Here is a 26817-nt window from a genome sequence, read left to right as displayed (position 1 = left end):
GTTTTTATAATTTATTTTATTCAAGAAAGACTCTATTTAGCCTGAATCATGAAACCATGAAGACAGTAGGGATATATAATTTCCTTACCCAGGTTAACAGGGATTTATTCTTTCACCAGCTGCAGAAATATCAATTATGGAAACAGATGCAAATAGCTCTTCACTTGTGCCCCATACTGCAGCAGCTTGCCCTTCCTGCCTGCACACCTGGGCCACCCAGGCCTCGCTGCTCCACTGGACTGCCTGGCTAATGGGATAGTGACAACCTGCCCGGTCGGACACTAAAGCTTCTTTTACAGAGAAGTTGGCCAATCCAATTTTCAAGCAGCATGCCTAGGGCTTTAGCAGCCTGCCCGTGGTCTCTGTTCTGTTCTGTGGAGGGCATGCCATGCGCTCAGTGGTGACGCTGTGGTCCAGAATTTAGTGTACAGCGTGGAGAAGTTATCCAAGAACTGATCGCGTGTTTCTGACCTAACATGAAAATCCAATTCACTGTGAGACCTTGCTCAAGTCGCTTTCTCTCTTGGCACCTTGGCTGTAAAATGGGGGAGACTAATTGGACCATACTCAGCTCTAATCATCTCTGCTGTGTGACGTCAGGCAGCATCCTAAACGTCTCTGATCCTTATGGTGGTGGAAACATCCTCACTGGAACAAAAAGGAATTACTACAGGGAGAGTTGGTGTTAAGTGTAGCTGATTGCTTGTTAGTCCACTTACAGTGGTGTATGTTTTAAATCCATTATTGAGGACTGCTACATGCCAGGTGGCTTCCTTGCTGAGTTCATATCGTTTTGACACAGTCTTTTTGTTTCAGCCACATTGATTCTGCTGCTCTGACACAAGTGTTTTGAAATGGGAACGTTTTGACACAGCCGGGAAAACAAAGCATTACACCTTCAGCTTTTTAATAAACATTACCAAACAATGTGCCCAGGAGATATTTCAGGCTACCTCCGCTCATCCCAGAACTTCCCCATCCCTGACCTCCCCTCTGGCAGGGGGCTCAGGGAGGGGAGAGGCTGGGCTCAGGGTGGGCTCCCAGTCAAGCTGGCCAGGAAGGAGGCAGGGGCAGTGAGGAGTTGTTGGGAGTGAAGGTCAGTGGAGGTCAGACATGCACGGTTGTGTGTGGGGGGGGGCTGCTTCACACAGTACCTGGTAATTTTCAAAAGCAGTTTTACATTTAAATGTAGCCATTTCAAAACTCTTGCATCAAAACAACTATGTCAAAATGCCCTCTGTGTCTCAGACAAAGGAAATGAATGCCAGAAAGAGATGAACAAGACAGGGCTTCTGCCCCCAAAAAGCTGAGAGTCACCGGAGGGGAAAGGCGAGAGGGAAAGAGAAGCAAATTACTATTGTACTGCCAGGCAATGTCTGTAAAAGCGGAAGGGGAGAGGAGGGAACAGAACAGAGAGCGCCTGACTGCCTGGGAGTGGGGAGGGGGTGTCTGGGAGCTCAAGGAATCTTTATTGAATGATTAGGAATAGTAAATGTTAATTGAGGGTTTACCTTGTGACAAGCACTGTTATTAGTGCTTTATTTTATCTCATTTAGTCCTCACAACTACCCAATAAGATGAATATTATTATTATTCCCATTTTATGGATAAGGAGACTGAGGCTTCCAGAAGTCAAGTGAGTGACTGTCCCAAGACCACACAGCTAGTGAGTGACAGAGACAGAATCGGAAAACAGGCACAGCCACACCTAAGGTCCTGCTCACACCCTTGCACTTGGTGAGGGACAAGAGCCTCAGGGTGAAGGGACAGGTTTTACCATTCATCAGACTGGGGTCCACTCTGTTCTCACCACTTACCACCTGGATGACCTTGGACAATCTGCTGACACCAACCATGTCTTCTGTCTTCTTCCTTTGGTGCTCACCCTTCCCAGCACACATCCCTCAATACCTGTTGGCTGTACTTATTGACTCGATAAATATGCAGTCAGCATGTGTATCTGCAGGTACCATGTTAGACCAGGGTCCACAGCAGTTACTAAGACAAAGTTCCTGCCACCATGGAGCTACCATTCTCATGAGAAGAGACCTGAAGGGTAAGGAGCCAGGTCCACAGAACCCAGGGCAGCTCTCTAGACAAGGCAGAGAAGCTAGTTTGAACCCCTGTGTGAAGAGGTGGTGAGAGAGGGGAGAGGGGAGAGTGGGGTGGACAGAGGACAGGCAGGTCAGAGCCTAGATTAGCTGCTAGTGTACAAGGGCAGTGGCAACAGAAATATCTCCCTACTGAGTGTCAAAGCGCCTCATCAACTGTAAGATCATGGGGACATGGGAGTTTATTATAATTGCTCTTATTTTCCCCTCATTACTGACCCTTCCTTGCCTTCCATAGTCTGTGTGACCACATCATGGGTGAGGCGTGGGTTGGTTCATTTTCTCAGAGCCCGGAACAATCCAGCTTCCCTGGCTCCTCTGAAGATGTTGTGTGGAGAGAAAAAAAAAAAAAATCACTCTTTAATAGAAATACTTTTCCTTCATTAAATGAAATCTCCAAAGCCCAGTAGCATTTTCGGTGCTTATATGAAGATGCCAGTGGGGATTTGAGATTGAAAGTGGTATTTTTATACAAGTCAATGAAGATCTCAATAGGAAAGAAAGAATACTCTTCAAATCTAAATTCCTCCAGCACCAGGCAAGACAGATCTTCGGCTCAGGGCCTGGATCACATTACTCCTAGCCCTACCGGGAAACTCTTTTCCTGAAGCATTCCAAGCGCTCATAAATATTGGTTCTCTGTTTGGGGAAATTGTATGAATAGTGTCTTTCCAAGGCTGCAAACCATTCAACTTGAATTTCTGTGTATACCTCAACTCTGATAACTTTGTACAAAAACTGAGGAATTTGTAGGCGTTTGAGTCAGAAGCAGATGCGTGCGTGTGCCTGCCCACGTTTACACGCAGAACAAATCTTTTATCTGGTATAGCTGGGGAATGAGCTTTCCCCCTTGGAGGTGTCAGGAGAAAGACTGGTCTCAGGGGATAGAAGGACTGGATTCAAATTCCAGCGTAACTCTTGCTAGCTGGGTGGCCCTAGGCAAAGCACTTAACCTCAGATTTCTTGTCTGTAATATGAGGAAAACAATACACTTCTCCCGGGGCCTGGTGAGACCTGGATCATAATGTATGGAAAGTGCCTGGCACCCAGGAACCACTCAAAGCCTGTTCCTTTCAACTACCTCTCAGTTGACGGCTGTACTGTAACCCATTAGCTTCATCAATTTCATGGCAATGATTCTGGTTATCTATTGCTATGTAATAACCTCCCCCACCCCAAAATTTAGAGGTTACAATGACAATTGTCTTGTATTTTGCAGAGAATCTGCAGTCTGACCGCTCCTTTCTGCTCCATGCTGTCTGGGCCTTCAGCAGGGCCGACTCCAAGGGCTAATTTTACAGATGGAGAAACAGAGATGGGGGCTGTCAGAGGGAAGAGGTCCGTCTGGAGCTAGGTAACAGGTTAAGGAAAGCTCTTTTCTGAACACTACCACTGTGCCAGGTCTTGTAGGGGAGAAAAGACTGAAAGGCACGAACTTTTCAGTTGTTCAGACCCCCAGAGCGCAATAAAACCACTGGAGGGATTGAATTTACATTCTCAACAGCTGGTTGCTTTGGCCCCTCAGCGACACCAGGCTTGGGAGGCTGGTGAATCTGGCCCTTACTCGCCCTGACCCTGGCTTCCTCCTCCACGAGACAGGGATTCTCTGCCCTCACAGGGTTGAGGGAGGCTTGCCTAGCAGCTAGCAGATGTTCAGTAAATGGCATTCATTCAAAGAAGGATTAGTTCTCTGCTCCGCCTCTAAGCATGCCAGTGCCTGCCCCATCAGCCCGCATGGCTGGGAAAGCAGGAGAGGGCTCTGACTGCAGGCTGATCTCTCTCCTTTCAGCATGGAAAATTCTGTTACGGAGAAGTCATTTGTCAAAGCCAACTGTTTAGCTGCTTTAATTTACATATTTATCAAGTTTGATTAGAATGTATTGTCTTCGACTTTCATCCTAGCTTTCACCTCTTCTCGCCCTCTTTTTCTGGGGAAACTTTTTGTTGCCCTTGTTGCAAAAGGGCACCTCGTAATTCAATTTGCATTTGCTGGTAAGTCTGAAACTGAACCTGGTGAGGAATTTCTGGAGGCTGGGAGAGATGGAAGGCAGAGCACGTGTTAGGAAAAGCCTGGGCACTCAGTTCTAGCCTGATGCGCTCACACAACCAAAGGGCAACAAGTGCTCTACGACTATTTCACGAGGACTTATTGAGCTCCTTCTGTGTGCTAGGCACTGGGAATACAATTTGTGAAAAAGACAGGCAAAGTCATGGCTCTAGTGTTGCTTAGAGTCTAGTGACCTCAGTTTCTGCATCTGTAAGATCAGGCAGTTGGACCAAGTGACTTCTAAGTGTCTGCAAGATACCATTTCTGAACACATTCTGTGTGTCATGTCATGGGCACAGACCCAATGCATTGTCTCAGTTCTTACAAGACCCCTGTGAGGTTGATATCATTATCCTCACTTTGCAGGTGAGGAAAGGAACAATCTCAGAGCTCAAGGTCATGTGTGGCAGGATTTGGATTTAACCCTTCTTCTGTCCGACTCCACAATTCAAGTTTATTACCGCAAAACCAGGCTTGAGTTTTCTTCTTCGCTAGTCTTTGAGCCCCTGGATAGCAGGGAGAGTGTCTGCTTCCTCTCTACGTCCCCAGGGGCCAGCCCAAAGTGTGGCATATGGTCAGTGTTAGAAAATACATATAGAATTGAACTAAAAAACAAAGTCCTTCATCCCCGGCCTTGTCTTTTCGGCCTCAGATCTGCCCTGCTCTCCTGGGCTGCCTCAGCTGAAGGCTGGTGTAGCAGGTGCTGTGTGCACCACCGCGATCGCCCTTCTGGACCAATTAATTCCCCCAGTTCCCAGCAGTGCTGGTGCCTGACAGCTCACAGCTGAGTTTCTCCCTGGAAACTACACTCAGCTGAAGGAAGCCAGCTTTCCTGAGGCTCCGCCCCAGGCCTGTGGTCAGCCCACATCCAGTAGCCGGGCCGTGCATGATACAGAGCTAGTCCGTCACCTCCTGGAACAGGTATGCAGGGCCCTCCTGGCCTGGAGTTCCCTATGGGATTGATTAAAGTCGCTGTTGAGACTGTCCCAATCCTGCTTAACTCACCTCTCATAAGAGTTGCCGAGAGCAATCCCCGGTAAAGCTCCTGCACGGCAATCTCGGCCTCTCCCAGCCTGTTTCCCAGGAGGCCTGACCTCACTAGGTTCTCTGAGAGGGTGGCTCTGATTCTGACTTCCTGCAGGAGCTTGGAGGGTGCTGGGGTCAAGACAGGTCGTGGCAGGAAGAGCCCTCCTGCCGTCAGCCTACACCCACCCTCCCCCCGCCCCGGAAGGCTGCCTGCCTACCTTCTCCAGGCCCAGAGTCCAGCCCACGCAGGCTTTAGAGGCGCCAAGCCCAGCAGGGCAGTCTAGCCGAGGGGTGCTGCCCTTGTGACTGACAAGGTAACGACTGGCCCTAGCCCTCTGTATCTCAGGCCCATCGCCATTCGGCTTCCTTCACAGCCCTGGCAGGCATCCCCTGGGCACTCTCCAAGCACCAGCCTGCAGGGACATCGCCCAAGGCAGCCCAGTGATGTGAGACGTGGCCGCTTGGACGTTGGAGCTCTATGCCCTGGGTTCCAGACCTGGCTTGACCACTCTCCTGCTGTGTGGCCTCCGACAAGTCACTTGTCCCTTCTGGGCCTCTCCCTTCATCTTCACAGTGAGTCCGTTCCACTTGGCGATTCCTCAGGCTTTGCAGTTCTTCTGGCCTCTATCCTCACTGCTTTTTAAAGCCAAAAAGTGGTTTTAATATGTGACAGACACATGAGGTATACCAGAGAGGCAGAGGCTCCGTTCCCAAAGGCCTGAAATTCCAGAATTAATGCTTCATCTCTTGTCAGGAGCGTTTGTCTGTCAGGAGCACACTCTTTTCAAGAGAAATCTGTTCTCTTCTCCCATCTCATCAAGGGTAGACCATTCATTCCCTAACCCTGCCACATGGATGAGTGTACCTGGCAGATGTGAGATTTTAGGCCCTGGGAGGTCCAAGCCTTGCTGAGGGACTGTGACCCAGAGGGCGGCAGGGCGAGGGGGTGGGAGAACCGAAAATAAACTTTGCTGACACCGCTGTTTTCTCGAGGTGGCCTGGAAGCCCAGAGGCCCAGGTGCTGGGCATTAGGCAGAGCAAATCTGAGCTGTGGCCTTCGGTCCTGCCTGAACGAGGCAGCAAATGATTTATGACCATATGAGGGGTCCAGATTGAACTCTGAGTTCAGAGGAGAGTGAGGGCGCTGTGGTCTGGAGGTTTCTGGAAAGGCTTTTTGGAGGGGTTGGTCGGGGCAGCACAGTCTAAGAAATCGAAGGTTTGCTCGAGAAGATAGTGACAAGGCCAGTCTGAATAAAGTAGCATATTTTATAGGGGTTTATAGAATATTCAACCAGGGGCTATTTCACCTCTGAGAAGACATGGGATGTTTAGTGATGTCCGAGCTACTTTTGATTGTCACGTGTGGTGGGGGAGGGGGTGCTCGGGCACCTGTGGGTAGAAGCTAGAGATTCAGCCTGCGGTGCGCAACGCAGGGACCCACACAGAGTCCCCCTGTGACCACGTCTATTCCCAGGGCTTTTGGCTCGGTAAATGGGACCTGCAATTATAGGCAAAGCCATGGGGCAGGGGCAGAACACCTCTGATGTAAGGTTTACCTTGTAAGCTGGGCATTATTATTCTCATTTTACAGGGAACTGAGGCTCCGAATGTGTAAGGAATTTGCTCAAGGCCTCACAGCCAGTCATCTATGGTCCTGGATATGAGTCCTGGTCTATCTGCCCAGGAAGCCAGCAGGCTTTCCATTTGACCCCCTCAGGGGGCAGAAGAAACCCAGGGACCAATGTCCTGCCCAATCTCCCCCATCCAGCTCTCCTCTCCCATTGAATTCACCCTCAGTCTCCTGGGCTGAACCAGCCCTTGGTGTTTTTGCTTTCAGCAAGTCTCATCTCTACCCAGATACATTCACTGGTTCTCCAATGCCTTCAAGAAAGCTCTATCGATGCCTCCTAAACCTACATTTTCTCATAAAATTACATACAAGAAATCCTGCACCAGGAGCATGTTCTTATACAATTCACAGCTCCTATTCCCTCTTTATTGTCAGTATCGGCAACAGAGTGATTTCCTCATACTACCTTTAACGTGATGTATTTTGTAGGGAAAACGACAGAATTGTTCTGCTGATGAAATCAGATACAACACAACAGTAACACCAGGGGTGGCCTAGGACCAGTCCTGGAGGAATATTAGTTTCTTCCCTCCCCTCCCAGGGGAGGCACAGCCGAGCAGTCTAGAAGGCTAAGCAGGAGTGAGCCAGACAGCTGAACTGGGGGCTGGCATTCTAGACAGAGAGACAAGCACGCACCCAGGTGTGGAGGTGTGGGGAGAACATTCGTGCTTGCGGAGCTGCCGAGAGTAGCTGGGGCTGGGGCCTGTGGAAGGGGCTGGAGGGGCGAGGGGGCCGCCAGCTACCAGAGACAGGGGCGATGCCAGATGCAGGAGGCTGGGCTTGCCCGGAGGAGGACGGCAGAGCGCTGCCGATGGGTTGTAAGCAGAGGGCACGTGGTGTGCTCCCATTTGCGTTTTGGAAAGGCCTCTTTGGTGGCTGGGCAGAGGATGGGCTGGCAAGGATGGTGCCAACACAGGGAGGCCGGTGACAGGGCTGCTCTGGTCCAGAGCGTGCGGTTGTTGCTTCCAGGATTTCCTTTTCTCCAGCTTGGTGGCAGTGTGGACCTGTTCGGGCCTCAGAGTGTGATAGGCAAGACTGCAACTGGTCCGGTATGGAAACCAACAGGAGGGCATTTTCCTGACTTTGTGATGCCTTCAGGGGTCATGCAGTCAAGAAAATGAAAAAGTCTTCTCTGTTAAAAAAAAAAAAAAAATCCTTCTGTTGTAACATTCCATATTCCCCTCCCAGGTCCCCGCCCCTTCTTCCTGCACAGAATACCTCACTCCCTGTGACAAGTTATTGTCAGGAGAGATAGGGAGACAAAACTGACCGTGTAAACTTCTGGGAGAATTGTGTCCTCAGAGGGCCCAGCTGGTGCTCTCTGGGGCCTCTTGGCATCTTGGCTGGTACCTCCGCCAACCACAGGTCCACTGCACGGACAATTGACCAGATCGATGGAGGCTTTCCCTCCATCCTGACACCAAGGTTGTGGCTCTGGTCCTCACTCAGGCTCAGCATCAATAGACGAGATGCAAAGTTTCTTAAGTTCTACAGTCAACTAGGGGAAGTGCAGCCATCTCCAGTGGGATTAATTAGTTATCTATTACTGCCTAACACAGTACTCTAGAATTCAGCATTTTTAAAACAACAAACATTTATTATCTCTTTGTATCTGTGGGTCAGGAATGTGGGAGCAGCTTAGCTGGCTGGCTCTGGCCCAGGGTCTCTCATGAGGTTGCAGTAAGCTGTGGGCCAGGGCTGCAGGCATCTGGGGCGGGACAGTCCTCACCAGGGGGACCTCTCCACAGGCTGCCTGAGTGTCCGCAAGTCAAGGCAACCACAGTGAGTGATGAGACGGAGAGAAAGTACATCCACGATGGAAGCCACTGTCTTTTTATAGCCTAATCTCAAAAGCCAAGCACCATCGCCTCTGTAGTAAGCTATTTGTTAGGGCAAGTCTCTAAGGCCAGCCCACGCTGAAGGGGAGGGAGGGAGTTCACCTCTTGAAAAGAGGAGATTAATGAAGAATTTGTGGATGTATTTTTTAAAACCACCACAAGGACCCCATTTAATCTCCAAGAGGCGATATGACACAGTGGTTAAGAGCGTATATTTGAGACTCAAAAAGACGTAGGTTTAATCCTGGCCACCCCCCTGCAACATTTGCTACTTATGCAGGTTTAGACAAGTCACTTAACCTTGCCAGAACTCAGTTTCCTAAAAACAGAGGTAAGAATCGTAGATGTTTCATTGGGTTGCCGTGAAAATTATGATCATACATGTAAAGTGCTTGGCACGGAGTAAGTACTGAATAAATACTACTTAGTTGCTATTGGAACTGGATAATGTCATTGTCCTCCTTCACAAGAGGCAGAGAAGCGTAGAGGAAGAACACAGGTGGAGTCAGACAGCCTGGGTGGGGACTCCGGCTCTGCCAGCCTTTAGCTGTGGGCAAGTCACTTAATGTCTATTGGCCTTGGTTTTCTGTAAAATGAAGATAATAATAGCTAGTGCCTGGCCACCTAATAGGTGCTTAAGAAATATTTTGTGAACAAGGAAATGGTGGCTGATAGAGGGACATTATCCCTCTATCAAAGGAGTGCTCGTGTGTGTGTGTGTGTGTGTGTGTGTGTGTGTGTGTGTGTGTGTGTGAGTTGGGATGCTACACAAAATACAGTTGACTGCAAACACCTTCTGTTAACTGGGGAGCCCAGTATGGCTGTCCTGGTTCTACTTGAGGGTGCCCTGTACCCCTGAGTATGCCTCCCTCCAAGGCCTCCAGCTTTACCCTCCCTTATATGTTTTTCTTGGGCTCATTGTTCGGCTTCTTCACCACCCTGGCTTTGTTCAAGCGTACTTCCTTCATCATCCCTGCTGTCTCCACCAAGAATACGTTTACTTGGCTTTGCGCGAGTCTGAGGATTTGGTAACAGGATTGGGGTGGGAGCGGAAGTCCCATGTCACACCACCTCAGAGCTGCTACATTACCTTAAATTGATTTTGCAAATGAAAGCTAAAAGCTAAGCAAAGGAGACCCATCCATTTTGCGTAAAGATGATTATAATGCTCTTTTACAGCCTCCTAAATGACAAAGCAATTTGTTACCTGCCTGCGTCAACATTTGCTTATATTAGCACCCGAGATGCTTGATTTTTATTAGCCCCACGTTATCATTTTATGAAGACGCAGGGGCTCAGTAAAATTAGTGTGCAAATAGAATGCCCATTTTGCATTTCCCCGTGGTCAGCAGAAATGCTGAATGCAATTGAGTTGATACCAGGTCGGGGGACACATCCATAATGATAGCCTTCACTGAAACCTCGGTAATGTCATTTTTCATTTCTACGCTGCTGGGATAGATGGGGTCAGTGTTAGTGTGTTTTAAAAGGGCTTGGTGACATTTTGTTTTTTGTATTTTAAGTGAAAAAGCAATATAAATACTAAGACATAGCTCAACTCCCACCAGCAATAAGGGATGAGACCAAACTCCCTTGTGTACATTGTAGATGGAAACACAGTAGATGTAGAATCTGATACTGCTGTTACTGGATCCAGGAGGAGACAGACAGGGTAGTGAATGGGGCACTGGGCTGGGATTCTGCCACTGCTACTGCATGACCTTGGACATGTCCCCTCCTTCTGTGAGCCTCAGTTCCCTCACCTGGAGGATGGAGTTGATACTATCCACCTCACAGAGGCATGATGAAGATTAAATAAGATAGTGTGTGTCTAAATTTCTTTATAAACCAGGATCTATATGAGTATGTTTTACTTATTAATTGAATAGCCAGTTCCTGAGCACCTTTCCACACAGAGTCCTGGGAAAATCATTAAACGTACACCATGAAGGTCACAGTTTCTCCCTTGAGGAGCTTGTATTCAGTCCAGGAGATGTTCAGGTATCTAACTTCTCTTTTAAACCATAAACTTCTTAAGAGCTGGTGAGCCTTCTCTCTCTCCCTTTGCTCCTAAAGGTGATTAGCATAGAGCCGAGCACAGAGTGAGTTCTCAAGTATGCATTTTGGCTTCATTATATGTTTTGCTGTCTTATAGGGACCTAATATTAGGGAAGCAGTGACCTCAAAACTGGTCACCCAATAGACCAGGCAAGTCCTAAGCTTCCAGATCCAGGTATAATAGCGTTATTTATTTATTTATTTTAATTTTAGTCTCTGACTTGGTGCATCAATTGTTGGGATCATGAATCACATTCAAATAACCTGTCCTAGCATTTCAGAAGCAGAAAGCCAGTTAATGATCTCTGCCTCCCCTCTCCCTCCAGATCGTCCTCTAATGTAGATGGGATCCTTTAATCCAACTCCTCTCAGTGTTCATGTCTGAATTTCCTTCAGGTCATTGTTCTGTTCTGTGTCAATCAGTCCTTCTTCTGCCCATGGCTAAGCACCCTCTTCCTGCCCCTCCTTTCTAGGAATGTCACTCTTGGCTACTGCTTTTGTCTAATAATATATTTGCACAATGCTAAACTTTATTATACAAATGAGACTTCTGTAGAGGCAGCAAGAGTGTGGGCTTTGACTTTGGCCCACAATTTTCTACTTCTTTGTATGTCTAATAACTTTTAGTGGGTGATGAATATTGTGAATTATACATTGTTGAATATCTGGATTTTGTTGTCTTCCTTTAAAGAGAGTTGGACTTTATATAGCAGGCGGTCAATTTTGTTGTTGTTGTTGTTCAGCTTGATCCTTTTGAGATTTATTTTAAATTTTTGTTAGAATGAGTCTTGGGTGGTTTAACCCCACCACTAAGGCATGGCCCTTCTGGATTCTCTACCAAATGCCCTGAATGATCAATGCAGACTTCCACTTTGGAGGTGGGAGTTCAAATGATTCCTAGCCCTGTGAGAGCCCTGAGAATGTGCAGTTCACAGCTCCCTGGTCATTTTTTCATGACATCATGGAGATTCACCCTGTATATGCACATCTTGGGACCCAGCAAAGACTCATGAGGACCCCTTTATGGATTCCTGGAACTCTTTTTCTACAGAGCTCCCTCTTCTCTGAAATATACAGAGTTTCCCCACAACCACCACCTGGTTCAGACTACCTGAACTTCAATCTCAGTGAGATTTCCACGCTCTGTTGAGGATACCCCTCTCTGCTCTTTGGTCTGGGGTGGGCCTCCAGGCAAAAAACCAGGGCAGTCATGGGGCATGCCTCATTAGTTTTCCTTTTCTCATGAGTTAGTCTTGCACTGACTCTTGTTCAATGTCTGAAATGAGTTGTTTTGTATATTTTGTCCAATCTTCTAGTTGCTTAAGGTGAAAGAGAAATCTGGTCCCTCTTACTTCATCAAGGCCAAAGAGGGCTTGGATTCTAATCTCAGCTCTACCCTATGTAGCTGTGTAGGTAGAACTTGAACAAGTTATATAACCTCTCTGAGCCTCAGTTTCTGCCTCAGTAAAAGAAGTATTAACTGTCATGTTTCTGTAAGGATTATAAATAATGTATATAATGTTCCCGACACAGAAGGTGCTATTTAAATGGCAGCTGCTACTATTACGAATATAAATAGCTACATTTTTTTACTCCATCATTTACTAAATTTTTACTGTGTACTAGGCAATATGTAAGCTTGTTAAATTATGACAGCAACCCTCTGAAGAAACTATCCACATTTATAGATTAACACATTGAAACTCAGAAAGGACACATAACTTGCCTAGTTTCATGGTCAGTGGATCTGGGATTTGATGTTGCTCTTATGACTTCTTCAGCTGATTGTAATATTAATATGATCAATTGCACAGAAGAACAGAAATGTAGTTATTTAATATTGGGTAACCAGGGACATAATACAATTAGTGGTTTTAAGCCAATGATTTAAGAGATAAATGTAAAGCACCCTTTCCCTGCCCCTCCCCCCCACACACATAACAACTGCCCGTCTCAGCTGTCCTCCTTAGTAACCTACTTCCATTTTATCTTACAGACAACCTTCGGGAGGGGGCAGAGCAAAAGGTGGTATTCATCACAGGACGAGTCCACCCAGGGGAAACACCGTCTTCATTTGTGTGTCAAGGTGAGTTGCAAGATCTCAAGGGCATCCCGTGTCTCCCCCGCACATCCATCTGGGGCACTGTGATGGTCTCTGGGACAGTATGGTCACATGCAGAGTCCTTATCTTGGATGAGAATTTACTTCACTTCTCAAGAGGCTACACCTGATCTCCATTAGTATTTGTTTCACTAAATGTTCATCGACTACACGTATGCATGGAAGAATGGATGAATGAATGGATGGATGGATGTGTGGATGGATAAATGAATAGGTAGAGTTCTCCTGTATGTGCTAGATTGAGGATGAGAGTCATAGAGTCGTCTACACTTCCTAGCTTTGTCTTACATGTCTCCAGTGGTTTACAAAAAAATAAATCTGGCCTCCTCCCACCCACCATCACCAACAACAACAACAAAAATTCTGGCCCCAGGTCAGTTCATATATTGGCAGAAGTGTGGTGGACTGGGGAAGTAAGAATTGAAAATTATCTATTCGTTCAGTCAATAATTCACTTAACAAACAGCTTTTGAAATAGTGTACCAACCATGGGAAGGAATGCATGCTTCATATCAGACAACCAGAGGTAAATAAGAGGTAATTTCTCTTCTCAAATGTATCTGTTTGTAATTGAATTTTCATTTATTATTAAGTAGTTAATCCATATAAAATATATATTTAGTCAGCAGTATATATACATGCATGTATATATATATACATATATATTCAATTAGTCAGCAATATAAATATTTTCAATAAATAGTATATAAATAATAATTTAATGAATGCCCAAGTTCCCACCAGCTTAAGAAGCTGAATATTATCTATTCCTTTTAAATCCTCTGTCTTTCCTTCCCCCTCATACAAATAACCATCAGCTTGAATTTTGTATTTGTCCTTCTTAACAGTTTTACTACACATGTAAGCATTCCTGAACAATGTATTTTTTATTTTTGCATGTTTTTGAGCTTTATAAAAATGGTATCGTTCTGTATACATTGGAACTTGTATAGCTGTCATTCACTTGTTTTCATCATGTATTCTATCCCATGTCTGTCTATACCTCAACTTACCTATCCATTCTCCTGAAGATGGACCATTAGGTTGTTTACAGTGTTTTTTCTTACAGACAATGCTGATACAAATGTGTCATATTCGTATCACACAAATGTGATACATAGGTGTCACCTTGTGCACGTGTGCAGATACTTTTCTAGGGTGTATAACTGTGGAATGCAATTGCTAGGTCATGGGATGTGTGCATCTTCAACTTTACTGGGTATTTCCAAATTTCTCTCCAAAGCATACAACTTGACACTGCCACCAGCAACGTCTAAGAACTCCTACTGTCCCACATCCTCACCAATACTTTTGCATTTTTACCTATCTAGTCGGTATATTATATATAAAATACATGATATTATGTACGAACCAAGCACTGTTCTAAGCACTTTACATATTTTATGTTAATTATTTTGTTGATTTAATCTAATTTATTGGCTTCATTTTGATTATATTAATTTTTCTATGTCATAGGAATTAATATTAACTGTATTTTTACATATGAGAAAACCGAAGTTTGGAGAGGTTAAGTAATTTATCTCATTTTAGTCTCAAAATGACCATAAGGTCAAAGGGATATGAAAAAGTCCATAGAGGTTCTATAACTTGAGCAAGGCAGCATGCTGCCGTGGCAGTATCAGTGATTTGCCCTTGGTCAGTCTTGGGGTCAAATACTGGCTCTGCCTCTTCCTAGCAGTTCGGTTTCCTCAAATGTAAAATAAATTATTATATCAATATGTATCTGCAAAGGCTGTTATGAAACTGGCATGAGATGAATGTAAACAAATACCCAGTCCTGTGCCTGGCATACAGTAGGCCCTCAACAGATGTCACCCCCTTCCCCATGGGATCTGAGAAGATGAAGCAGGTAATCTGCTTTGTAAACTATAAGGCACTCTGCAAACACATATGGGTCTTATTTTCCCCGTTTGTATTCTTACAAGGCTGTGGTTAGGCACCACTTCCTCCCTCTTGGTTTCAGACAAGGAGCCTGAGCTTCAGGGAGAGGAAGTGATGGCCCAAAGACAAGCAACTCATCAGAGGCATGGCTGGGGCGTCTCAACTCCCCGCTCCAGCCACCTTAGCTGCCTCCTTGGCATTCTCACTTCCAGCCTCCGTCTTCCCCGCACTGTCCTTGCAATAACCTCTCGCAGGGCCCTCCTGTTTGTACCAACTCCTTTACTGGCAGCCATCTGTCAGTTACTAAACTTGGCAGCAGCCTGTTCCCCAGCTGATCAGATGCAACTCTTTTGTCCTTGTTTGTGAAAAGACAGTAGCCTTACCATCGCTACTTCATCCCTGGGAGCCCAAACTCCCGTGCCCACCCCCTCTGTGGGCAGCAGACAGAGGGCAGGGTCACTATCCCATTTTACAGAGGAGGCCTGAGGCACAGAGAAGCCGAGAAGCTCTCAGGTGCTCTCTCTGTTGACCCTGCTTTCCCCAAAAAGGAGTCTGGATGGTGCTGAGTTTATCGATAGACTCAGTGCTGTCTATCACTGAGGCTTTCAGTCAATGTTCACTCCTTGGCAGAGGCTTTAATGCCTTCCCACTACCTTCTCAGGATCAACTCCAGACTCCTTGGCATGACACTCACAATTCTCCATGATGTGGCTCTTGGGGGGCCTTGGCCTCATTATATCCCAGCTCCACACAACTTAATCCCTGGACACTCTTCTCCCCACCACTGGGCCTTTGCATCTGCTGCCCCTCTGCCTAGGAGGTCTTGTGACCACTCCTTGCCACCTGGCATATACTGTTCATCTCCCAAGGTTCATTTCAAGTACCTGCTGTGGGCCCCCTGGCCCACTCCCTTCCGCCCCCTGCTTCGTGCCTGCATTGTGGGTTACCCAATGGTCATCTTTTTGGCCCTGATTTGTTATGCATTTGATTTATATTTGTTGCTCTCCCTTTAAACCTACTGTTTGAGACCGAGGGCTGGATCTTAGAGTGTCATCTTCCACATCTGTAAAATGTGCATTGTCTTGTCCATTTCATGGGCTGTTGTGAGGAACAAACGCTGTCTTGGCTCTGGGATGCTAAATCTGAGTTCAGAAAGGGGAGCCTCCAGTTCACGTAACCAGGAAAGGGCAGGAGGGGGCTCTGAAGCTGCCTCTCCCGAGCCTGTGCGTGCCTTTGGCCCCTGGGAGACAGGAAGCACTAAAGGGCCAAGCTTCCCGCCTGGAAGAGCACAGTGTTCTGGCCACCCCACCACAACCAGCACATCTGACACATGAGACCAGGGAGGCTCAGGGCAGTGAGGTGGCTTACCCAGGACCACACAGCTAATTCATGGCGGATGTGACGCCGGGACCCATCGCCCCAATCCTGGTCTTCCTCTGTCCCTATCTCTGTAACTGCCACTTAAGACACACAACTCACCCTTCCCGAGGCAGCTCAAGACAGGCAGGTTTCCCCCACTTTGCCGATGAGGAACTGAGGCATGGTCTTCCCCAAGGGCCTCCCAGCCCCCTGGGGACAGCCCAGACCACAGCCCCTTGGGGCTCAGCTGGGGCTTTCTTCCCCAGACCCAGCCCTCAGCTGGATTCCCCTCCCCAGCCCACCTTGTTCTGGGGAGGGCAAGAGGGTGGGTCTAAGGCCTGGAAGGTTGATTGCCGAGGTACCTTTGGTTCTGTGAACTCTGTTTCCCCATTAACTGGCTCAGTGACCTTGAGTGGAGGACACACATTTGGGACCTGGTCATCCCTATCTGGCGGGGACCTCGGTTCTCATGGCCGAGCTGCTGATGCATCTGCTGCTGGGAGTAGAGTGAAGTCCTGTCGTGGCAGAGCTCTGGCGGGGGTGGCATTCGGGGGGGCCGGGCTGTGACTTCCTCAAGGCTCTGCATGTTGGGGAGACGGCTGCTTGTCAGTCACCCTCTACTGCCCCCAACCCCACTCCTGGCCTCTGTGAGGCCAAACTGTCCTTGTTCTCCAACTACGGCGTGGGAGGTCAAGGTCACTCCCACGTGGCTCTGTAGCAGAGTGTGTGTGAGCTGGGTCTCTGGAGCTACACCACCTGGATTTGAAGCCCAGCTCCTCCACTTAGTACAGGATGACCTTGGGGATATCCTATAACGTCTCCTTGCCTCAGTCCCTTTATCTCAAAAGGGAAATAATAATAGGGATCCTGCCTCATAGGGTTGTTGTGGAGATTACATGAGTTAATAACCATAAAATATTTAAGATGGTACTTGGAATGCAGTAAGCACTGAAGAAGTGTTATTCGTAGGGGAGGAAGTAGCATTAATGGAGCATCTTGTAGGTGCCCAGGATGGTTCCTCTTATCCTTACTGGGAGCCCAAACCCAGGCATGTGACTCCTGTACCACGTGCCCTGCCTTCCTCGCCTCCTTCCCAAAAGAGCCGTTAGCTGAACCCTCCTCGTTTACCCACGAGGGAGACCACGGAGCACGTCAGAAGTTTGGCCGGGACTGCACGTTAGATCTCCGACCTCCGGTTGAGTGAATATTCTTGCGCTGAAGCTTCCTGGAGTTGTTGGGACATGGCTCACTGAAAAGTCCCACCTGCAGAGTGCTTGCCCCCTTCAGACAGTTCGTAAATGAATCAGTTAAGCCCACGCGTATGCAACACGACCTTGGAAGGTGCGCCACCCGCAGGAGACAGCAGGGGCGTGTGCATCGCTGAGGCTTTAGACTTGGGCAGCCCTGAGTCAGAATCCTACCACTTCACCTCCGCGCTGGGGACCCTCTCTCGGCAAGTCCTCAACTCTCGCAGCCTGTTTCTCTGCCTATAAAATGCGGCAGCAATGTGGTCCTCCAGGAGCTGCTGTGAGGATTCAGGGAGCCCTGCTCAACGTGCCAAGGGGCCCACCAGGCCCTCCCTCTGGGAGCTCACTCTTCAGGGGTGTCCTGTGCGGGCAGGGAGAGGAGGGGGGGAATACACACACACACACTCACAACCACCAGGACACCAGGACCCAGCACAGCCTAGCATTTCCCACAGTGCGGTGGTGACCAATGCCCCTTCCTCCCTCCCCTCCCCAGCTCTGTTTTCCTCTATCCCTCACCTGTTCTCCATCTTCCCCTCCCCCCTCTCTCCCATACAGCCTCACAGATGCCTGAAACTAGATCCCTAAGGGGTTGTCACGGGGCCTTTTGCTTCCCCCAAACTTGTCCTTTCATTTGTGAAATGGGCAGAGTTGGGGATAAGAGGGTAAGAACTTAGACTCTGTGAACTTCAGGCTCTGCAGGGCCAGACTCCCTGTGATTCCATAATTTGGGGCCCTTGGGCTCAGCTGAGGGCAGACAGGGGCCTGGTACACAGTCAGGGTGGGGTCTAGAGTGGCTCCTGCCACGTGACCCACATTCTGAGCCCAGCAGAGACCCCAGCCGACTGTCTTGCTTCAAGCCTGGCCTCTTCCCATTGCAGTATTCTGCCTATTAGCCAGAAACAGCAACAGTAAACCTTATACAGAACTCTCTAGAGAAAAATCATGTAAGCGTATATGCAAATCATCCTGCAAATCACATGCAAATAGACTCCTGGCTCTTTCCGTCTTGGCTTCGTGGAAAGGGCACCACTCTGAAGCCAGTAGAAGTGGACCTGAATCCCAGCCAGGCCCCTGTGAGACACTCAGCAAGTGATGTCACCAGCCTGACTTTGTTTCCCTGTCTGCAAAACAGAGCCAGTGTAATTACAGGTCAATCCAGCTACTGAACGTACAGTGCCCATCACCGGTCCATATTTTATTCATTCCTTTCTCATGTATCTATTGAGGACTGAGTGGGCACTGACAAAATCATCATAAAAATGTAGAGCTGTCCTTGCCCTCCTGGAGCTCACAGCCTGGAGAGAAAACAGATTTGCACAGCAGATGCAAGCCTCAATCCCCCAAACTCAGAGGTACTGGAAATATAACTTTCCTTACTTGTCTAAAACTGAGCTCAGTTTCCATTTTGAGGCCGCATTCTGCCGGGGGCCAGAAACTTAATCTCAGTCATTTTGGTGTCACCTTTCCCCAAGACTGTGTGATTTAAGCCAAGACTATTGATGCTCCTGGGGGTGGTAGGCAAATAGTCTTGTCATCAGTGTCATCATCTATCCACACGGCTTCCCCTCCATCAGCGGCTTCCCCGTGACTCTCTGGGCTTTGGTCACTGCAGAGCCCCTGCAGGTCGCCACCATGTCAGACCCTAGCTCCTGACTGCAAGCCTCTTTATGTTTGCTGGCACTCTGCTAGGTCTGTCCCCCTACTGCCACCTTGTCATCCTTCAGGACATCTGTCCATTATTATAACTTTGCTCCAAACCACATTCCATGCTGCAGCCAGGGGAAACTCTCCAAAGCCCAGATCTGACCCTAACCTTGCAATGGCTCTCCTGTGCCCTTTATATTCTTCAGCAGGACTGGCAAGTCCCCACTTACCTCTCCTGCTTCTCTCTCAACATCCTCCCACCCTCACACCTTCAACCAAACCAAATAAGAGCAATGAGTAAACAACACACTTCCTATGTGCCAGACACTTTGCTTATATTAACTCACTGAGATCCTCACAATAACCCACATGGTAGTTATTATTATTATTTTCTTCTTAACTGATGAGGAAACTGAGGAACCAAGAGCTTAAGACCACACACCTAGTCCAGTTTCAGAGTCTGTGCCTTTCTTCCTTCCTTCCTTCCTTCCTTTCTTTCCTTTCTTTCTTTCTTTCCTTTCTTTCTTTCCTTTCTTTCTTTTCTTTCTTCCTTCCTTCCTTTCTTTTTGGCTGCGTTGGGTCTTCGTTGCTGCGCACAGGTTTTCTCTAGCTGCGGCAAGCAGAGGCTACTCTTTGTTGCGGTACAGGGGCTTTTCGTTGTGGTGTGCGGTCTTCTCATTGCGGTGGCTTCTCGTTGCGGAGCATGGGCTCTAGGCACATGGGCTAAGTAGTTGTGGAGCACGGGCTTAGTTGCTCCGTGTCATATGGGATCTTCCCGGACCAGGGACAGAACCCGTGTCCCCTGCATTGGCAAGCAGATTCTTAACCACTGTGCCATCAGGGAAGTCCCTCAGAGTCTGTGCCTTTAATTATGAAGCTATGCCTCCTGAATTGAAGAGCTCTAGCAAACAGGCTGCCTTCTTTCTCACCTCCCAGCCTTTGTGTAAGATCCTCCCTGCCTGGGACACCGTCCCCTGGCACCCCTTTCGTCTGGCTCACTCTACTCATCCTTTAAGTTGCCATGGCCGCTTCCTGACCCCCAGGCTGGGTCAGGAGCCCCCTGGGTTCCCAGAGCTCCCTGTGCTGTTCCCACCAGAGCCTTTGCCAGTGGGTACAGTGGGAGCTGCTTTCTCTCCATGCACCCTCTGAGCAGGAACCTCTCATGCATCTTGGAATGCCAAGCTCATGGCAGGGACCTGGCCCTGCGAATGTTTGTGGAATGAGTGATTATCAGCACAACTAACCCTCTACAGTAAGTCCCCTACATATGAATGAGTTCCGTTCCGAGAGTACGTTCGTAAGTCCAATTTGTTCATAAGTCCAACAAAATTAGCCTAGGTACCCAACTGGCACAATTGGGTACAATTGGCCATATAGTACTGTACTGTAATAGGTTTATAATACTTTTCACACAAATAATACATAACAAACAAATGCAAAAAATAAAAACATTTTAAATCTTACAGTACAGTACCTTGAAAAGTACAGTAGTACAGTACAGCAGCTGGCATCCAGGGGCTGGCATCTAGTGAACAGGCAAGAAGAGTTACTGACTGGAGGAGGGAGAGGAGGTGGGAGATGGTAGAACTGAAGGATCGTCAGCAATAGGAGATGGAGGGCAAGTTGCAATTTCACTCACACCTGACGTTGATGGCACAGGTTCTGGTTCCTTGCTGGATTCAATTTTGTTTACCCGCTTGAAAAAATGATCCAGTGATGTCTGGGTAGTAGCTCTTTTTCTTCTCATCATAGATGACATGGTAGCACTGGATTGCATTCTGAACTGTTGCTGCAACCTTCATGTACCATTCTACATTCGGGCCCTGTGCCTCAAAAACTAACAGTTCCTCCTCAAATAAAGAAAATCCCCTTGCCATTTCCTGTGTCGTGAATCTCTTCAGTTCTTCAGTTACTTCTTCTTCCTCTTGTCTCTCTTTGTCCTTTCTGTGGGCCTCCAGTTCCATCAGGTCTTCATTAGTAAGCTCCTCATGTTACACAGCAAGGAGTTCAATGAAGTCAATCTCTTGGAGATCTAGCTTGAAATAAAGACACTGTACTACTGTACTCTATACAGTACTGTACAGTAGAGTACAAAAGCACAACCACTTGTAGAGGATGCACGCACATGACAGTGTACATGTGAACTAACTTATGTGATTGGACATTCGAACGCACGTACGCATCTTTGAAAGTTCGCAACTTGAAGGTTCGAATGTTGGGGACTTACTGTACTTTGTTAAGGTTGAATGAATTCCTGGGACCAATCTACCAATGGGCATTTATTAGGCACCTGCTGTGTGCCTTGCGCTGAACCAAGTATACTGGGAGAAATAACAGTAATGAATGTTCAGTTGTGGTTTGCCTGGCGAGGGTCATCGTGGCCAGGCGAGGTCGGCAGGGCAGTGAGGTCTGCAGCCCAGCTTTCATTTCAGATCCTCTGCCACTTTTCCTTCTTCTCCTCCAGCCTCTCTAGCCTCCAGCCCTGCTTTCTTCCACCTTCCTGATTACATCAGCTCAAAGGAAAGGACCTGCAAACTTGTTTACTGAAGGGGCAGAGACTGATCTTAAGGGGGTGCATTATGTCTCCCAGCAGGAGAGAGATTATTCTCCTCACTTAACAGATGAGGATTCTGCTACTTTGGGGGAGAGGAATGAAGTAGATGGAATCATAGGCTGTTGGTGTGGGTTGCATCCTTGGGAATCCCTGGATTCTTTCTTCTAAATTTATCAGTGAACCAAAACTAGAACCCCGGTTCTCTAACTGCTGGTTTGTTGGCTTCTCCAATTGAGTATCCTTGTCCCCAAATCCCATAGTCAGTCAACTTCACAGACAAGGACTCCTGGTTCTAAACTGCATTCTGTTATTTTACTACCCCACTGCCTTTCAACCTTTGATCTGAGTGAGTTTATGAGAGCACATCACAGTGTTCAGGTGCTGTGTCAGGCAGTCAAAATGCAGGGGTTCTAACCCTGTCTCACATCAGTCTTCCAGATTAGGTGTTGTTACCACTATATCAAGACGAGGAAACTGGTCAGAGAAAGCTAACAACCAGTGGAGAGTCACAGGCAGGTCCCCAAGTCCACACGCTCTCTGCTTCCTCGGTCCATGCCGTGCTTTGGCCCATAGTGGGGGATGGCATCTCCTCTCCACTCTGACTTTCTCTGACATTTCTCCTCATATTCCTCTTCACTTACCACCCCCTCCCACACTAAATACAAGTGGAAGATCGCCTCCCGGTTTCCTGATCGATAGGAAAGATTCCTGTTGAACAGTATCTCACCTCAAGCCAAGAAATGAGTCCAAAACCTCTGCTTTCCTTGCCCCATACTCACTCTGGGTGGCTGCAGCCTCCGGTCTGGCTTTGTTTCCTCTCATCCTTTTATTAGCTGCCTAATCGGCAGCCCAATTAATCTGCTCATCTGTGAAGGAGAATGGCTCACAATGAGCTCCTCCGCTTCCAGAAGGCATCCTCTGAGGCAGCACGGCCAGGCCCTGAGCACAGGCTGGCTCCTTGATGGAGCGCTGCCCCAGGAGCCAGGGTCAATTAGTGGACAGATTAAGCAATTACTAGCCCCTAACAAGGGTGCCTGGCATCATTACCCTGCCTGTTTACTGACAAACTACAGCTTTCATATGAAGACCAACAAATAAATTAGGGCATCTGGTCGACTGCCGCTTCGGCGGCGAAGTAAATGATGTCCAACTGGCTCTTGGCTGCCGATGGATTCTCAGCCCCGGCCTAATGAAAAGCCCAAGTTGTCCCTCACTGGTCATGGCAGCTCTGGAATGTGCCTCTGAGCGACTTATCATTCCAAGGGCTAAGTGCCTGCCACTGGGAATGTGGATTGTTCTTAGTTACCCTGCTGCTTCCTCCTGTCTGGCTGTCAAAACCTACTTATCTTTCAGGGCCCAGCTCAAAAGCTTCTTTCTCCTTGATGCCTTTCCTGCTCTCTCCATCAGGAGAAGAGTTCTCCTTCTGTACTTTTGGGAGGGTTTTGTACTCGCCTATCACTTTCCAGCATTACAGGAATTTCATGGAATGCCAGAGCTCCATTTTGCCTATTTTTCTCGGGTCTCTGATGAATAAGTAGAAACGTGGAGAAAAGGAGGGACAAGGCAAGGACTCAGGTCTTGTTTTCTCACCCCCTCTCCTGTAGATATATGCAGGCCATCGCCAGGATGTCAGTGACAGCAGTGACAGAGTCAGGTTTGCCCTTCAGGACAGTCCCGCTGGCTGTAGTGATGAGGGCACTCTCTGGAGGTGGTTGCTGGCACCTACGCCAGGTGCGGTTGTTCTCATCCAGGCCAAGTAGGATGGTGGCGTAGAACAGAAGAGAGGCAGAGGGATGGAGATGAGGGGCAGATTTGCTAGCTTCAAGGAAGAGACTTGGAGACCACCTGAATGTGGGAGGAGAGTCCTGGAGAATTCAACTCTTCTAAATCTGGTGACCTGAAGGCGAGGTAGTTGTTGGTGCTAGTGAGAAGCAGAGAGGGCAGCCAGCCCCAGAGCCTGGGAACAGAGGACCCTCAAAGTGGGGAAAGGAGCAGGCTTGGGGGCATTGACAAAACCTCTCTGTCCTCTTGTGACTTCTCCTTTGTGTTTCCTGGTGCACCCATCAGCCACTTGAGGACTGAGACCCCTAAGGTCCCTGACTCCATCGTCATCCAATCTGATGTCAGCCTTTAGCTAGCAGCGTGCCCATTAGGGAGCAGCTCTAAATTTATTGTTTAGAGTTATCCTGCCTCTCCCCCATCTCTGTCTGTCAAGACCCAGGGGGCCCCTCCAAGGCACAGCTCATATGCTGTCTTTTCCTGGAGGCCCACCCTGTACTCTTCAGCAGGACATGCTCTCCCCCAGCCCATGAGCTTCAATATTACATCTTGAACTGTCTCTTGGAAACAGAGATATTATTTGTAAAATTCACTGGGCAACACCTAATCCGTAGACGTACATTCACAGTGGCTAACAACATAGGCCAAAATCACCTGCTGAGCTGTGTTTTCCCAGCTGAGGGAAATGTGCTCCTCCTCCTTGAAACACTTTGAGGTTAACCCAGGTGCTTGTCTTTCTCCAGGGATCATTGACTTCCTCATAAGCCAGCACCCTATTGCTCGTGCCCTACGGGAACACCTGGTCTTCAAGATTGCACCCATGCTCAACCCTGATGGCGTCTACCTGGGCAATTACAGGTGAGGGACGGGAGAGAATGCTTGGATGGTGGTGTGGAAGCAGGAAGAAAAAGGGACTAGGTTTCTGAGGAAGAGTTTTCAGACTACCCATGAGTTCATTAGAGGAAGTTTCACCCTGGCTCTTGAGAATGTGACTAATGGGCCTTGGCTGTTTCATTCACAGTCACCTGAGGTCACTTGCTGGAGTTTTCTGGGCAGCTTGCTGGACCAGGAATCAGGAGACTTAATATCAGTTTTGGCACCTACTTCCTGTGTAACCTTGGGGAATTCACTTTCCCTCTCTGATGCATTGCAGTTTCTCTTGCACAATTAAGACGATAATTACTTACCTGGCAGGGCACTTGTGAGCATCGAAAGAAACGGTGGCAATGAACGTGCTTTGCAGAATGGTGGTGATAAAGGTTACTGTTTTGTTTCCGGGTTTCTTCTTGGAGATTATTAATGAAGGAGAGTGGCATCCCAGATCACGTGAACGGCATTTCTCTTTGGTGTGGGCATACCGGCTAGCCCCACACTCACTCAGGCACTCACATCTTGAACTCTTTCTCCTGGCTTAGCACCATAATTTACAGCCGAAAATTCCACTACCAGGGGAAACATCTGCTGAGAGAACATTGAATCCTCTGAGAGTGTTATTACCCTTATTTCACGGTTGAGGTAACAGACTGGCCCAAAGTCATACAACCAGTAAATCATTGACTGTCTAACTTCACTGCCTAAATTATACAGCTTGAGAGCTGATTAGTCCCACAACTCTCAAGGTAACATTCAAACTCCCCAGCTTTGACGCAAAGCTCTGTGTGACCTGGTGCCTCACCTCCCACCCTCTGGTCTTAGAACTGTTGCTCCAGTCACTCTAAGGAAGGCCTGGTTCCTTACACAGGTCCTGTTGGTGCCTGATACCTTACCTTCATAAAGGCCCTCTGTCCAGAGCCTCCTGGTCCCTTCCTCATCTCACTAACCCTTCCTCACAACTCAGCTCATGCCTCTTCTTCTAGAAAACATTCTGCAAACCCCCAAACAGAATTGGTCATTCCCTTCTCTGAGCTCCCACAGGCCTGGCTACTGAACATGTCTTATCCTATTGCATGGACCCCACTGGTCCTAAAGCCGCCAGATGGAAAGCACTGAGCCTTAATGGTCCTCATGTCCCCAGTGCCTATCAGTAGGGATCAGCACATAGTAGATGCTCAAAAAGAATTTGGTGGATATGAGAGAAGGAAAGGGATGACTTTATTGATGAAGGCACTAAGGCTCAGAGATGAGATGGGACCTGCCCAAGTTCAGTGGCAGAGCTCAGACCAGAACCCACATTGCCTGACATCCCATCAGGTCCATTTTAAACAGAGCTGGTTTAAGGCTTTCCCAGAGTGTGACAGTTGGGTCCACAGGGGCTCCCTAGTACCCCTGGGTATGAGTTAGAGAGAACCCATGGGATGCATGATGCCTTAATTAAAGACAGTTTTGCTTCCTCTCTTAATTGGCTCAAGCGATGGCTCATTAGCACGGGCAGGTTTTATGGCTGCTGCAGGCCTGGGAGCAGTGCCTTTCCACCTTCCCTGGGCAGAATACTCTGTTAGTGATAATGTTGGTGGAAGGACCATTTGATTGATGTTAACATTTGTGTTTAATTACACGAGCGGCTGTGGTCAGAGAGAGGTCAGTACTGTTCACTACACACACTTATTTATGTCATCATCCGCTGTCCGGGGATGACCAGTTGGAAAGAGGTGTGTGACCTTGGCCAAAATGCCTCCTCTCTCTGGGCTTCAGATGGCCAGTGGGGTGGTGCTGGGTAGCTGGCTGCTTCCTACATGTCCTCAAGCTGTCCAAATTTTGTGATTTGGGGAGTTCAGGATAAAAGAGCTCCACTCCTCAGGGACGGTTCGGTACCGAAGTTTAAAAGCCCCGCGTTCTCCTAGTGAGAATGTGTGATTCTCATTCTGAGAGTTGAAGAAAATCTCTAACCACAGGCATTAGTCCTGTTGCTAAAATAGCTGAGTAGCAACAAAGAGCCTATCATGAGAATTCACCATTCAAGATTGGGAGAATGTGAAAAATAGTAATCAAGACTCCAGATGGAGAACTTCAAGGTGCCTTAGAGGTCCTGTAGGCCAGCCCCTGCACAGTGCCCCGTGGTTTGGCGGGACTTGTCCAGGCATTATGGGGGAAAAAAGATTTGGAGTTCAAGTGAATTTGGGAAACACAGAGTTCAGCAAAGTTCAACAAGTTCTTTCACAATAAGACTTTTCAGTTTTGAATCTGCTAATAAACGGGAATCCCAAGAGGGGAATATAGTGTCCAGTGTTCCCCAAAGGAACCCTTTTCCTAAAGAGCTCGCTCCCCCGCCACCCCCTCACCCGCTCCACCGCTACCCCATCCCCAGAGGCGGCAGGGTTTCTGAAACACAATCTGGGAAAGGCCACTACGAGAATTCCCGCTTGCCACCCAGCAACACGGGTCAGGCGTTCACACACTTATTTGATCCTCGTAGCAGCTCTATGGAGGAGTGTCTCTGAAGCTTTCTCTGCTTGCAAATAATAAAAACCTACTCCAATTAGCGTGAGTACAGGAGGAAAAGCAGGAGGGAGTCGGGGGGGAGGAGCAAAGGACAGAAGGCGGCAGGTGGGAAGGAAGGTT

General features: G+C 48.0%; 1 protein-coding gene across 1 annotated transcript in view; it reads left to right on the top strand.

The window, feature by feature from the left end:
* Positions 1 to 26817, top strand: part of AGBL4 (AGBL carboxypeptidase 4) — a 1405329-nt gene that overhangs the window by 1255527 nt on the left and 122985 nt on the right. The window contains exons 7-8 of the mRNA XM_057530807.1: positions 12707 to 12796; positions 24063 to 24177. Coding sequence (XP_057386790.1) covers positions 12707 to 12796; positions 24063 to 24177 — 205 coding nt within the window. The remainder of the gene's footprint in view (positions 1 to 12706; positions 12797 to 24062; positions 24178 to 26817) is intronic.

The sequence above is a fragment of the Balaenoptera acutorostrata genome, chromosome 1 (genome assembly GCF_949987535.1).
Source record: "Balaenoptera acutorostrata chromosome 1, mBalAcu1.1, whole genome shotgun sequence".
NCBI lineage: Eukaryota > Metazoa > Chordata > Mammalia > Artiodactyla > Balaenopteridae > Balaenoptera > Balaenoptera acutorostrata.
The sequence above is the reverse complement of the archived record's forward strand: the minus strand, read 5'-3'. Positions and strand labels throughout refer to the sequence as shown.